General features: G+C 37.4%; 1 protein-coding gene across 1 annotated transcript; it reads left to right on the forward strand.

The window, feature by feature from the left end:
* Positions 1–1,366: 1,366 nt before the first annotated feature.
* Positions 1,367–14,522, forward strand: GRHPR (glyoxylate and hydroxypyruvate reductase). Its single transcript, XM_081945080.1, has 9 exons — positions 1,367–1,520; positions 3,668–3,798; positions 6,328–6,400; positions 7,120–7,236; positions 7,542–7,630; positions 8,756–8,860; positions 9,654–9,789; positions 13,432–13,562; positions 14,283–14,522. Exons 1-9 carry the CDS (start codon positions 1,432–1,434, stop codon positions 14,402–14,404), a joined length of 993 nt encoding a protein of 330 aa, XP_081801206.1. The 5' UTR covers positions 1,367–1,431; the 3' UTR covers positions 14,405–14,522.
* The last annotated feature ends 350 nt before the right edge of the window (positions 14,523–14,872 follow it).

Below are 14,872 nucleotides of genomic sequence, written 5' to 3' on the forward strand. Positions count from 1 at the left end.
TCAAGTGCTTGGGAGAATAAGTCAATCCCCTCCGCTCTATGACTGCCCCCCAAGTACTGGTACAAGTAACCAAGTAGCATTTTTTCATTTGTGCCAGCTCCGAGTTGCTTACCTTTCTTGCCTCAAATATCAGATTGATCAGACCTTTTGCTGCTTACTGGTAATGCAAGGTATTCTAATGTTAGGATCTTGAGCATACGGTCCTTCCCCCGTCCCCATCTCTACAAACACATCTGCACAATTGGTACTGTTCCACCTGCCAAACTATCCTACGCATCCACAGATCAAGGCTCCATTATGCCCACTCTGATCTGCTATCTATCTATCTATCTATCTATCTATCTATCTATCTATCTATCTATCTATCTATCTATCTATCATCATCTATCTATCTATCATCTATCTATCTATCATCTCTCAATCATCTCTCTCTCTCTCTATCTATCTATCATCTATCTATCTATCTATCTATCTATCTATCTATCTATCTATCAATCTATCATATATATATATATATATATATATATATATATATATATATATATATATATATATATATATATATATATATATATATATATATATATATATATATATATATATATATATATATGTTGTATTTGTGCTGATAAATAAACATATTTGGGCATACCAGGGGTTGTAACACAAACACATTATATATATATATATATATATATATATATATATATATATATATATATATATATATATATATATATATATATATATATATATATATATATATATATATATATATATATATATATATATATATATATATATATATATATATATATATATAATCTATCTATCATCTATCTATCTATCTATCTATCTTTCTTTCTCTCTCTCCCTCCTTCCTTCCAAAATAAGGCTCTCAAAAAGCTCTCTCTCTCTCTCTCATCTATCTATCATCTATCTATCTATCTATCTATCTATCTATCTATCTATCTATCTATCTATCTATCTATCATCTCTCTCTCTCTCTCATCTATCTATCTATCTATCTATCTATCTATCTATCTATCTATCTATCTATCTATCTATCTATCTATCTATCTATCTATCTATCTATCTATCTTTCTTTCTTTCTCTCCCTCCCTCCCTCCCTCCCTCCCTCCCTCCCTCCTTCCTTCCTTCCTTCCTTCCTTCCTTCCTTCCAAAATAAGGCTCTCAAAAAGTTTATGGGCGCCCCGGCTCCCTCCAGCTCCGAGGTTACCCCGAGGTGGGGGTTGCACGCCGACCCTCTTTCCCTCCCCGCAAAGCACCTGCAAGGAAGGTAGCATTTTTGACCTGGCGGGCGACGAGCACCAGGGGGCGTTGCCGAGCCTATTGCTCGGGCCGGGCCAAGGCTGAGGAGGCGGGCGAAGGCCGGAGCTCACCAGGCAGACTACAGTGAGACCCGCCCGGATGACTTCAGTACTGCAGCAGCTCATGAAGGTGTTCGTGACTCGGAGGATCCCCTCGGCGGGGCAGGCGGTCTTGGCTCAGGCCGGCGTGTAAGTGGGCTCGCCTGGCTTCCTAATGCAAATAGAGAAGGGAGAATCGGTTGCTTTTTTTCTTTTTCCCCCTCCGAAGGGTGTGTGTGCGCCCGGCTTGTGGTGTTGCTCAAATCTTCGGAAAAGCTGCGGCCATTGTGGACACACACACACACACGTTTGGGTGTTCGCCTTTGAGGAGAGCGACGAGGGTTGCAAACATCTGGACGGCCAAAACCGACGCTTCTCGGCCGGTGGCTGACGTGGGGTTTTTTTGCAGCCCTGATGCGTGTCCAAACTTTTCCTAACGCGCTCGTGGAAAGACCGTTGGAGGAGGGGGGGCGTTGTAAAAACGTCTTGCTTCTCATTTACAGCCGAGGGTTCGTTGTTTCTGGGGCGCAGCAGGGCCGCTAAAAGGGCCCGCAGCTGCAATGCCTTCTGGCGGGGCTTCAAGCGCGGTGGGGAGGCCGCGGGTTGCTGCTTTCTTCTTCCCTGAGGCGGGAGGGAGAAGGGCAGATATAACCACCACAGGCTCAGTCCTGCTCCGTGTTAGACAATGGGCAGATCCGGTTGAGAAGTTGAATTTGGACGGTTTGTTGTTTCTGAGACGTTTCCTCTCCCTTTAGCCTTCCTTCTTTCGCCCGCGTTTGGGGATTATTATTCTGCTATGAAAACTTGGATAGGACCTCTTCAGTGTTAATTTAGAACAGGGGTGTCCCAACCTTGGCAACTTTTAAGACTTGTGGACTTCAACTTCCATCCAGCATGGCTGGCTGGCGGGTTCTGGGAGTTCAAGTCCACAAGTTGCCAAGGTTGTGAAATAAGAAAATTCAAAAATAAAGCAGTATGTAGGTATAGGTTAGAAATGCATATAAACATTATTCTGCTTTAAGAGAGACATGCTGAAAGTGTAACTGTTAGAAAGCAGCCCGGTTAAGGGAACATTCCTTAATGCCAAGGAGACAGAGATAAGAAGAAGCCATGCTAGCAAAATATTTTATGGGCAGTTATTGGGGTGAGGGGGGGGCATCAGGATGGAAAACTATAAAGGAATTCAAAATTAAAATATAATGAAAAGAAACCATTCTATAAACATTTTTTCTATTGTAGAACTATATTATGCTGTTATAAAAGTATTTTCCTTTTAAGCATTTGTTAAACATCTGCAAAACATATACCTTTGTAAAAACATATGTATGAAATCAATTGTAACCTTTTAACATTATAAATCCTTTTATGTAATCCTTTTATAAAAAAGGACACTCTCATGTAGAAACTTTCACTCCCATTTTTTGGTGTATATTCCTTAACGTTAGAAAGCTTGGAGATGCTACGTACACAAAATATTTAAAGGGTTAGTTAATGGGTAGCAGGTAGGGATAGATAGATGTGTTGAGTAGAGTAATTTGAGCAAAAAAGGAAAGAGATAATAAATTATCCTGAGTCACTTTGGATTAGCTACCACTCCAGAGTGTATAACCAATAAACCCAAAGGAGAAGGGAGATGGGGCGTTGGGGGAAAAAACTATATAATGTAAGTTTTTTGAAATCCAAGGTCTGTCTCTTGGCTAAAAACTTCATATTGAAGGTGTAGCCTGAGATTCACTGCACTTTGCAAACTGCTATTATTTTTGAATAAAGTTTCTTTGTTTTCACTGACCCAGTTTTTGTTGGCTGATTATTATTTCCAACAGTTGGACACTCCTGATTTAGGGCAACATGGGAGAGATCCACCGTTGTTCTTGCTTTTTGCCCATCAAAATTTCTTAAACTAGCTTTGGCCCAGATGAATAGAGCAAACATTAAAGCCATATGTGCAGTAACTAACTCTACTAAAAATCCCCACTTCTGCCAAAATTATTATTGTTCTTCACAATTGTTGACCAATCCAAACCAAAGAACAGTCAACTGGGTGAGCTTTGGTTTATCAAATTTGTTATTCATTGTGAGAAGGAGTAGCTGTCTTTTTCATTCTTTTCATCATCTAGAGATAGGAAAGCACGAATAGCAGAATAACTCCAAAGTTAACTAACTTTGCCCTAAAGTCCCAAACGTTTATTTTTGCAGTTAGTTGTCCTTGTTTGATTAAGCAATAAAGAGGTTGCAACCTTCAGAACATTGGTTTGCTGCTTGATCTAATTTTGGCTTGCCTCTTCCTTCCCCTTCAGTTGCAACATCCAGCAGTGGGATTCAGAGGAACCAATCCCACATGCAGAATTGCTAGCAGGGGTAGCTGGCAAAGATGGGCTCCTGTGTCTCCTGTCTGACCGGATAGACAAGGAAGTCTTAGATGCAGCAGGTGAGCGTGGAGAAGACGGGTCATCTGCAATATTGCTTGAAAAGATTGTGTGTATGGAGGTACTTACTTACAAGTAGTCTTCAACTTATGAACATTTGACATGTGCAGAGGCAAAAAAATATTGGGCAAAAAATGCATATGTGGTTCGAAAGGATGATACAGAAGCATATTAATTTAAAGCCGGAACTGTTTTTATGGATAATTTACCAGAGAAATATAGTAAAGAAAATATATATTTGATTATTCATGTAATAATTGCAGCTAGAATTGTATTTGCACAAAATTGAAAAATGGAAAAAATTCCCTCAGAGAAAGAGGTAATTAAAAAAATATTAGACTGCAGAAATGAACAGATTAACGTTGGCAATTAAAGGGAAGGAAGAATCGGAGTATTATAAGATATGGGATGTTTTTATCATTAGAAAGAAAATGGAATATAAACAAAAAACAAACAGAAAACTGAATAAACTGGGAAAGAAAACAATTATAGGGGAGGAGTTGAATTAAAAGGCAATTGAAATGTAAAAGTAAATGGAAAGATAAGAATATATTTAAAATGATGTAAATGTTAAATATGATGACACAAAAATTGTGCCCAGATGACACACTGTAAGATTAATGATGTAAGAGTGGTTATGGAAAAATAAAAAAAATTACAGAAAAAAACCCTTAGGAACATTCATTTAGCAACCATTCAAAGTTATGATGGCACTGATAAAAGTGACTTACAATTGTTCCTTGCATATGGCAGCATCCTCATGGTGGGCCACTGTTTACAATTGTAGTAGTTGCAGCATTCCAGAGCCAAATGATTGCCATTTGCGACCTTTCCAGCCATCTTCCCTCAAGCAAAGTCAATAGGGAAGCCGGCAGGGAAGTTCCCAAGTCACAATTATGTGATGTCTTGCTTAAGATTAGTCATGAATTTTCCAACCTCAGTTGTGGTCATAAGTTGAGGGCTACCTATGTAGACATTAGCTTGCTCAATATCACCCAACTATTACACAGCAGGGAAATTTTTTATTAGATGCTTTGATAACTTTTGAGAATAATACAGTATTTCACTCTAGGAGAGCAAAATTCATTTTGTAATTCCTTTCAGAGGAAAAGCCTCATGTTTGCGATTGGATCCAGCTCCAACTTTATTTTCCTTCCTATCTCCTTCCTTCTGTGAAAGCTTGCCTCCAACCCCTCAGGATATCTGGCCAGACAGTCCGGATTTGAAAAACATTGCTTGAGCCAGATGTTCTGTTAAATCCCCTGATTTTATGTTGTACTCATATCTCTCTGCTTCTGTGCTATCTGCTTAAGAAATTCTGGCCTTGGTCTTTAAATATAAGAACCCATCATGCCGAAGAATTTTTAAGCCATGATTCTATTAAGTGCTGAACATAAAAATAATTAATCTCTTCCTTTAAATGATGATTTATTTGCATATAAAAGGTCTTGTCATTCGGACTTCATTTGAATATGTGAGTAGGCCTTTAAGAGTACCTCAGAATAGCCTGTTCTGGAGCTGAATATTTACGTATTAGTCTGAATTAGGATTGCATTCACCTCATAAAATGGTAGTTGTTTAGTAAGATGAAAAGGGGAGAAAAAAGGAAACTTGCTAAATATTTGGCATCTCAAAATCCATTAAGTGGCAATTTTTAAGCCTGAAAATAGAACTGTAGTTTTCTCTTTGTTAACAATATATGATTTGGACTGTTCACCCAAAATAAGTGTTTAACTCAATTTAGATAGTTAAATACTCCAGAAGGAGCCGCAATAGCCCAGTGGTTAAAGATGCTGAGCTTGTCACCTGGAAAACAGACAGCCCGGGTTTGAGACCCAAAGGCTACGCAACAGGGTGAGCTCCTGTTTTTGTCCCAGCTCCTGCCCATCTAGCAGTTTGAAAGAATGCAAATGCGAGTAGATAAATAGATACCACTTGGAAGCATTCTGTGTGCCTTGGCATACAGTCATGTTGGCCACATAATCATGGAAATGTCTTCTGACAATGCTGGGGTCCCTTGGCTAAGAAACAGAGATGAGCACCGCCCCCTAGAATCAGACACAACCAAACAGGCGAAACCTTTAGATTTATATATTCCAGACTCTTCTAAGGGTTTGTGGTTTGGTTTGAATGCACACTAAAAAGAAAACAATATTTTAAAAATGTTTGATTGAGATAAGGATGGTGTTTGTGCATTAACTAGTTAGCAGTTGCTATTCCATTAATTGATTAATGATTATTAATGGACTTTAATGATTTAACTATTTTTTTGTTGACTGATGATGCAAATGAAGTTTGTAAACCCAGTTAGATAAAAGTGGGCTTCCATTCGTTGGTTCTTTTGATTTTTTTAAAATGTTCATATTAAATCTTACCCAATTTTTCTGTGTTTTATTAATAAACAAGGTAGATACCTTGAAAAACATCGGGTGGTAAGGCTGATATAAACTATCATTTGCCATTTCATAAATAATATTTTGTGTTCATCTTAATGACTTTCATTCTGAGCATGCGGTCTTCATTTTTTCCAGGGCCAAACCTCAAAGTAATTAGTACATTGTCAGTGGGCTATGACCATCTAGCCATTGATGAAATTAAAAAACGGTAAGTCTTGTATAATTTAAAATTCAGCTATTCTACATCAGAGCAGGGGAGATTAGAAGAGAATTATAGTGGGAGGTTTAAGTGATATAGTCTGCCCCATTTCTTTTCACCATTAAAAAGCAACAACTGAAGTATATATAATGCAGGTCTAATCTCTTTTAAGGAAAAGCTGTTTTTTTTGTCTGTTTTTTGCAAAAATCACTAATTGTATAATTAGGTCCTAGGATGGGGCTTGGTTCAAGCAGCTTGGGTTTTAAGGTTCAAAGGATTGTGTCCTTTTTTTAAGAACTGCAGTTACTTGCCTCAACAAACTTAGACCATTTGCTTTTATGTATGCTTATTTCAGAATATATTGTAAAATACAAAGCATTTGCATTTTATTATGTTACATAAATTCATTTTTAGAAGCCAATTATGTCAAAGGGGAAGCAGACCAGTTTCTTCCATTTATTATTTTCTTTGTGCTACATTTACCCATCCATGGCCAGTTCACTCATGCACCTCTTCTCCGATTATATAAATTTTACAAAATAAAACATATTTGTGCTTTGTGGATTCCTTATATACAAAGGATTTATTCCAGGGATTACTTCCATTCTTTTATGGGGTAAGAGACTTGCTGCCTTGACCTACCCATTATATGATTAGGGTGCTTAACTAGCCCTGCTCAAAGAAATGGTGATGAAAATGAGAACAACAAGCCCCTTTTTAAATTCTAGTGGTATCCGTGTGGGGTACACGCCGGACATCCTGACCAATGCCACTGCTGAGCTGACTGTAGCTTTACTCTTAGCAACATCTCGCAGGCTCCCTGAATCAGTGCTGGAAGTGAAAAAGTGAGTACCTGCAATTTTGCTTGGGATAAAAGGTGGGGAGCATATTGTACTGGCTTTAATATTTGGAGGTGGCAGTAATCAGATAGCTACCATTCTGGGATGTTAGTCATACAATGACTGTTGTATGCTAGCAAATTTCAGGGGGCGGTGTCGGTAGAGCCTTTAGGACAAAGGTTGAGTTTGCAACAGTAAACAGTTTTAACTCTTGCTGGACTGCACAGGGGTACTTCTATAATCATAGTACAGGCCTCTTGCAAGTAATTCATTAATGCTTCTTTTGCATTTTCATTTTTTTTTTCTTGCAGTGGAGGATGGACGACATGGAAGCCTCTTTGGATGTGTGGCTACGGACTTTCAGGCAGCACAGTTGGGATTATAGGGCTGGGAAGAATAGGTAATCCTTGTTTTTTTAAATATCTACCTGGAAATTCAAATTTATTTTATATATAAAATGATTTCCATCAGGTAGGTTGGGAGAAGTAAATGGCAGCTTAACTCAAACGTCAAATCATTGCCAGTTATTGTTAATTGAATATAATAGCAAGCACAACCCAATGGAGAGGTACAGCTGTGACAACTTTTCAAAACTGGACATTTGAACTTCAAAACTAGTCATCAGCAAAGTGATAACTAGTCTAGTGCAAAGTGGACTTTCTCCTGTGGATTACTCTTTAAACAAATAACTGTTACCCCAGGAGAGACCTTTTTGCCTTTTTTTTTTATTTTGTCATTGCTGTCACTCATATTAGACTTTCAGATACTGCTTCGGATAAGAATAAGAGTAGATACTTTTGTTTATTTTAGAAAATTTATATTGCCGCCTACTTGCACATGACGACTCAAGGCGGCTTACACAGATATAGCACTTAGTAATAGCATTTAGACATATATAGCACTTCACAGTGCTTTACAGCCCTCCCCAAGCGCTTTACAGAGTCAGCATATTGCCCCTAACAATAATCTGGCTCCTCATTTTACTGACCTTGGAAAGATGGAAGGCTGAGTCAATCTTGAGCTGGTGAGAATCGAACTGCTGAAAGCCTGCAGTACTGCATTCCAATCACTGTGCCACCACAGCTCTTAATATATAAATATAAAAACCATATAAAAGATAAAAATAATAAAATGAGGAATCATAAAATAATAAATTAGTAAAATAATCCCCCCTCCCTGCAACAACACACATTCTTACAAATCATTTAGTAAAGTATACTTTTGCTTCATCATGGGCCAGGAGTGAGTCTTTCTTTTCTACTTGATCAAGTTGGGGTGCTGTAGGAGTTGCATTCATCAGACATGGCTGTGGTTCATATCTATCATTCTAGAATTGTTTTCCTTAATTTTTTGACTAATAGTGCAGTCCTTTGCCTATTTGGTGTCTGAAATCTAGCATCTGAGGGACACCAAATTGGGGAAGAAAAAACTTTGGTATATATGAATTTTTTCAGAAATGACTATATATTTCTTACAGCTACGATGTCAAGAGTGAAGTGTTTTTGTATTTTCCTTCTGCTTCTAGGGCGGGCCATAGGATATCGTCTGAAACCTTTTGGAGTCAAAAGGTTTTTGTATACAAGTCGTCAACCCAAATTTGAAGCTGCTGCAGAATTAAAAGCGGAGTTTGGTGAGAGTTGTGTTTTATTTACATGAATTTCTTTATATATGATTTTTCATCTACTGATTGTTCTAAACAATTTAAATAGAAAACAACATTAATGAAACATGAGATTAAACAAGATTTACACAAAGTAATTCTTGAGATACTTGATTATGCTTGTGGATTGATATAACTACGTTTTAATCTTTGTATTTATGATGGGAATTGTAAAAGTAAGAAGAGTACATGCCTTTCCTTAAAAACGAATAAAGATGCCACCCTTAAATAATTTGATATATAAATAGGAAGAAAGTAAGAATTCATTAGTTTACTTTACTTACTACAAATCAAGATCATTGTTGAAAAAGTATTACATTGGATGATGGCAGATTAGGGGATTGATACCTTATCAAAGTGCAGCATAAATTGGATGACATTTAGACTTTTTATTTCAAAAGTAACCATTAATTTGATTCTTTTTAAATATCAAGATCATTATTTTCCCTTTTTTATTCCTGTGGTTGTTGGCAAATATAATAGAGGTGTAATTATTTCTTCACATAACTGGCTAAAAACTAGTAAAAGAAATTCTCTGCTTAACAATTGTCTATCTTGATTTTACCAGTGAAGTGAAAAAAAAAGAAAAAGTACTAAAAGGAAAATTGTTTAGGCTTAAATGACATCACTCCACACCCACCCAAATGATTCATTGGGAAGTTTCCTTGCTAACTGACCTATTAGAAAAATGGGTGACTGAAGGCCAGCGAAAGAAAGCTAGTATCCTAATAATTTATAGCAATCTTTTGTTCTTTTTTACAAGTATCCGTTGACAAGCTAGCAGAGGAGTCGGACTTTGTCATTGTAGCTTGTTCTTTGGTTCCTGAAACCCAAGGGATGTGCAATCGGGACTTCTTTCGTAAGATGAAGGAAACATCAGTATTCATCAATACAAGCAGGTTAAAAAAATATTGTCCCATTATTTATTCTTTCCTATTCATACCATTGAATTCACCCAGATTCACCTGTATTCTTCATAGCACAGCACCCAGTTTCTCAATTTTACACCTGCCATGAGAGTTGCCTCTAGTCAATAATCCACTTTCAACTAGTTGAGGAAAGCTGAGCTATATGGAAATAGAACAGCCTTCCTCAACAGGTTGAAATCAAATATGTCTGGTGGGTGAGTCATTAAATGGGCATCCCAACAGGATATTCCACAGCTAGTTAGATAAATGCTGTATTTATCTTTTGACTATCCATCACTATCTATGCCATTATTTAAACTATAATAATGTTATTCCTAAAACAGCAAACCTAGTGCCCCTATGATTGCTACATGGGATATTTTGCATCAAGTCTTGCTGCTTATTAAGGTATATTGTTTATAGTTATTGTAAGATTATTCTTAAAAGATTTCCTACCAAGAAAAGTAGGAAACTGCATGTTGATGAACAAACCACACTAGATACATTATCTAAAATATATATGGTTTTATAATTATATGTAACAAATATAATGTATCATAAATAAAGGGACAATGCAAAAACTGCCCAAAGAGATCACTAACAATATCCCCTGGTATCTATATATTTGTTTAGTAGTAACTTGTATGTACAATACAATACAATACAATAGCAGAGTTGGAAGGGACCTTGGAGGTCTTCTAGTCTAACCCCCTGCCTAGGCAGGAAACCCTATATCGTTTCAGACAAATGGCTATCCAACATCTTCTTAAAGACTTCCAGTGTTGGGGCATTCACAACTTCTGGAGGCAAGCTGTTCCACTGATTAATTGTTCTAACTGTCAGGAAATTTCTCCTCAGTTCTAAGTTGCTTCTCTCCTTGATTAGTTTCCACCCATTGCTTCTTGTTCTGGCCTCAGGTGCTTTGGAGAATAGTTTGACTCCCTCTTCTTTGCGGCAACCCCTGAGATATTGGAACACTGCTATCATGTCTCCCCTAGTCCTTCTTTTCATTAAACTAGACATACCCAGTTCCTGCAACCGTTCTTCATGTTTTAGTCTCCAGTCCCCTAATCACCTTTGTTGCTCTTCTCTGCACTCCAGAATTTCTAGTCTCCACATCTTTTCTTGTGGTGACCAAAACTGAATGCAGTATTCCAAGCGTAGCCTTACCAAAGGCATTATAAAGTGGTATTAACACTTCATGTGATCTTGATTCTATCCCTGTTTATGTAGCCTAGAACTGTGTTGCCTTTTTTTGGCAGCTGCTGCACACTGCTGGCTCATATTTAAATGGTTGTCCACTAGGACTCCCAAGATCCCTTTCACAGTTACTACTATTGAGCAAGGTACCACCTATACTGTACCTGTGCATTTTGTTTTTCTTGCCTGAATGTAGAACCTTACTCTTCACCATTGAATTTAATTTATTAGATAGTGCCCAATGTTCAAGTTTGTCAAGATCCTTCTGTATCTTAAGACTGTCTTCTGGAGTGTTGGCTATTCCTGCCAGCTTGGTGTCATCTGCAAATTTGATGAGTTCCTCATTTATTCCCTCATCCAAATCATTGTTGATGATGTTGAAGAGTACTGTGCCTAAAACAGAGCCTTGGGGTACTCCATTGAATATTTCCCTCCATGTAGATGCAGTTCCATTGAGGACTACATGTTGAGTGCGGTTGGTCAGCCAGTTACGAATCCATCTGGTGGTGGTGCTGTCTAACCCACGTTCTTCTACTTTATCTAGTAGTAGGTTATGGTCTACCTAATCAAATGCCTTACTGAAGTCCAAGTAAACTATATCGATGACATTCCTCTGGTCCACTAATTTTGTCACTTTGTCAAAGAATGGAATAAGATTAGTTTGGTGTAGTGTTTTTGACAAACCCATGTTGGCTTTTGGCTATTACTCTGTTTACTTCTAGGTGTTCGCTAATTCATTGCTTGATGATCTTTTCCAGAATCTTTCCTGGTATTGAAGTCAGGCTGCTACGTCTGTAGTTTCCTGGATCTATTTTTTCCCCCTTTTTTGAAGATGGGAACCACATCAGCTCTTTTCCAGTCCTCTGGCAGTTCCCGGTGCTCCAGGATCTCTGAAAGATATAATTCAGTGGTTCTGAGATCTCGTCTGCCAGTTCCTTCAGAACCCTGGGGTGTAATCCATCCGGTCCTGGTGATTTGAACTTGTCTAGGATAGACAGGTGCTCACTTACCATATATATTGCATCTCAAACTATCTCTAACTAATGCTTCAACAACTTCATAAATTAAATTTTCCATCGCTGAAGATATTATATTTCAACCAATGTTCAAACATTCAGTATTTCTTCATCCTTGTATTAGCTGCTGCTTCTCTGTTTCAGAGACATGACATTGTGTATAAAAGGGGAGGGAAATATACCTGTTTCCTGGGTTAGAGTTCCATCTTTGTGGAGGTTATACCACTGCTGTGATATATTTTCACATAGTTTTACTTCTTCCTGTGTTATTAGAATGCTGTGTCACTTACATAATTCAGATGTAAAGTTTTCTTCATGCAGCAATTTATATTTAAGCACCATGTTGAAAATAATCAAATGATGATCATTCAGTTCAACCCCTCAGCTACTTCAGAAAGAAATCGGTCTACTTTCCTTGGCTCAGTGTATTTAAGGTTAACGCATCTTAAAGGAAATGATTATGCCTTAGATTACACCTGTTTGATCCTTAGCATCATTTCTGTCACTATTTCTGTTCTCAGTTTGAACATATGTACTCTCATACTTTTCTATATATTTGGAATTGTTTTGGATACAGCCAAGCAAAATATTTTGTAAAGGCAGGGATTGATAATCACCTCCTAAACTGCAAGTAGGCCATAGGAGAGTGGCTAAAGGTATATCATCACTGGAGTTAGCAGAGCAAAACTTTTAGAAATGTTATTTTCTGTTTTGGAGGCTTTGAGAGGGGCGTTTCATAAGCACTGAATCTTGCAATATGTTGGGATATACTTCTTGTACTTTTAAGTATCTCCAAATATGAAAAGCAATGATGCGGGGGTGGCGCAATAAGTTTTAAGGAAAACTTTCTGACGTTAAAACTTTTTTTTTTAAGTGCAAGATTGTTTGTTACACCTGCTGTGAGATCTACAAGTAAGGAGCATTTTGCGGCCTGCAGGTTGCTCACTTCCAAGATAAATGTATGCATTGACTGTATCATCAATCAAACTAGTGACGGTTGCTGACTGGGAATTATGGAAACTGAAATCCATTACATCTGGAAGACACCTAAGATAGGCTATATATACAAAAATGGGAAAATACCATACAGTGTTATTTCTGAATTGCCAAAATCCACAAAGGGACAAAATCAGGAATTTTCTTCTATTTCCATGGGACATAAAACATGATAGCCAGTTTGATGTAGTGGTTAAGACATCAAACTAAAACAGTTCTTGTCCCATTTTGGGCACAAAGTCAGTTGGATGGCCTTGGGCCAGTTATTTTCTCACAGTCCTATGACAGAGGCAATGTCAAACTGCTCCTGAAAAACCTTGCCAAGGAAACCACAGGAACTTGTCAGGTCTCCAAGAATTGGACAATTGAATAATAAAAAAGTAGTATACAAAAATCCCATCTCTTATTTTATTTTATCCAGGGGAGCAGTAGTCAATCAGGAGGATCTTTATGAAGCTTTAGTGAATGGGGAAATTGCCGCAGCTGGTTTAGATGTCACAACCCCAGAACCTCTGCCAACAGACAATCCACTTCTTTCTCTCAAAAATTGTGGTAAGATTATTTAATTTGCATTGCTACTTCGGCACTGTTTTTTGACATGGAGATTGTGACTGGTAGGCATCAACCAATAATGGATCATTCACTTTGATCAGTTTGCAGATAAAGAGGCCTGTGGTTTTAAGGAGAAGATACATAGTTGAGCAGAATTTTGCAATTTTAAGGGCTAGAAATGTTTTGATTTAAACATAGAAGATATTCAATAGTGGCAAATATCTGTAGCTTGGGTGTAGGATGAGGGTGTAGGTTCATTCTCCAAATGTTTCATTACCAGCTAGTTAACACTCACCCACTAAACTCCACTGAACGAAACGTTACATCTCTGCTGAAGATGTTTCTAGCCTGGCAACGAAATGTTCGGAAACCAACCCACAACCTTGGAAAATGAACTTTCGCCCTCATAAAAGATCTATTAAATGATTCCATATCCCTAATCTGCACTATTTTCCATGCTTCTGTACAGTTACAGCATAAGCCTAGTATTTCACAAGGTATCAGAGCTTCTAGAGGAAAAACGGACATTCCACTTACTCTGCTTTTCTCACAATGAATCACTGTAATTCCATTCAGACAGTTTGGCACACTTAGGTTGTGGCTAAGCTGACATTGCAATTAAAAGGCACTTTTATACACTAATTTAACAAAGGGTTGTTTTTACACTTTACATGTAGCATGTACTAATGATACTTTTTTCTCTTTCATGCGTCAAAACAGTAATCTTGCCTCATATTGGAAGTGCCACTTACTCAACAAGAAATGTAATGTCAGTGTTGGCTGCTAACAATCTTTTGGCTGGCTTGAATGGAGAAGATATGCCAAGTGAACTTAAATTATGAGAAGCTAGCCTATTCAAGTTAATATAAATTGTTTTTAAACGGGGTGGATTTAACTTTTTGCCCCCGTCAATTCTGATTGAGCTTGTTGCCTTTCAAATAAAATAGAACACATAATAAATCATGTTTTTCTGTGTCATAATTTTTTTAAAGCAATATGCTAAAACTTGCAAGAACCGACGAATAGCTATGTACTATGGTTTGCATATGACTCTACAGTGGTCCAATTAATAGGGCACAGGTAAGAAAGCAAGCTTAAGAATTATGAGATTCCTTTTGTCAATTATTCAACAAGTGCATTTAAGCAGAGAAATTATTTTAATAGACTCAACATATCCATAACTTTAGCAGACACTACATTCTGCATAAAAGGTTGGATGGCATCACAGCTTTATTCTTCCCATCAGCAACTAACTCTACAATACAGTAAATACATAAACTAATATCTAATAACGGTGGTAAAATTATGAG

The sequence above is a fragment of the Natrix helvetica genome, assembly GCF_964273705.1.
Source record: "Natrix helvetica genome assembly, chromosome: 2".
Lineage (NCBI taxonomy): Eukaryota > Metazoa > Chordata > Lepidosauria > Squamata > Natricidae > Natrix > Natrix helvetica.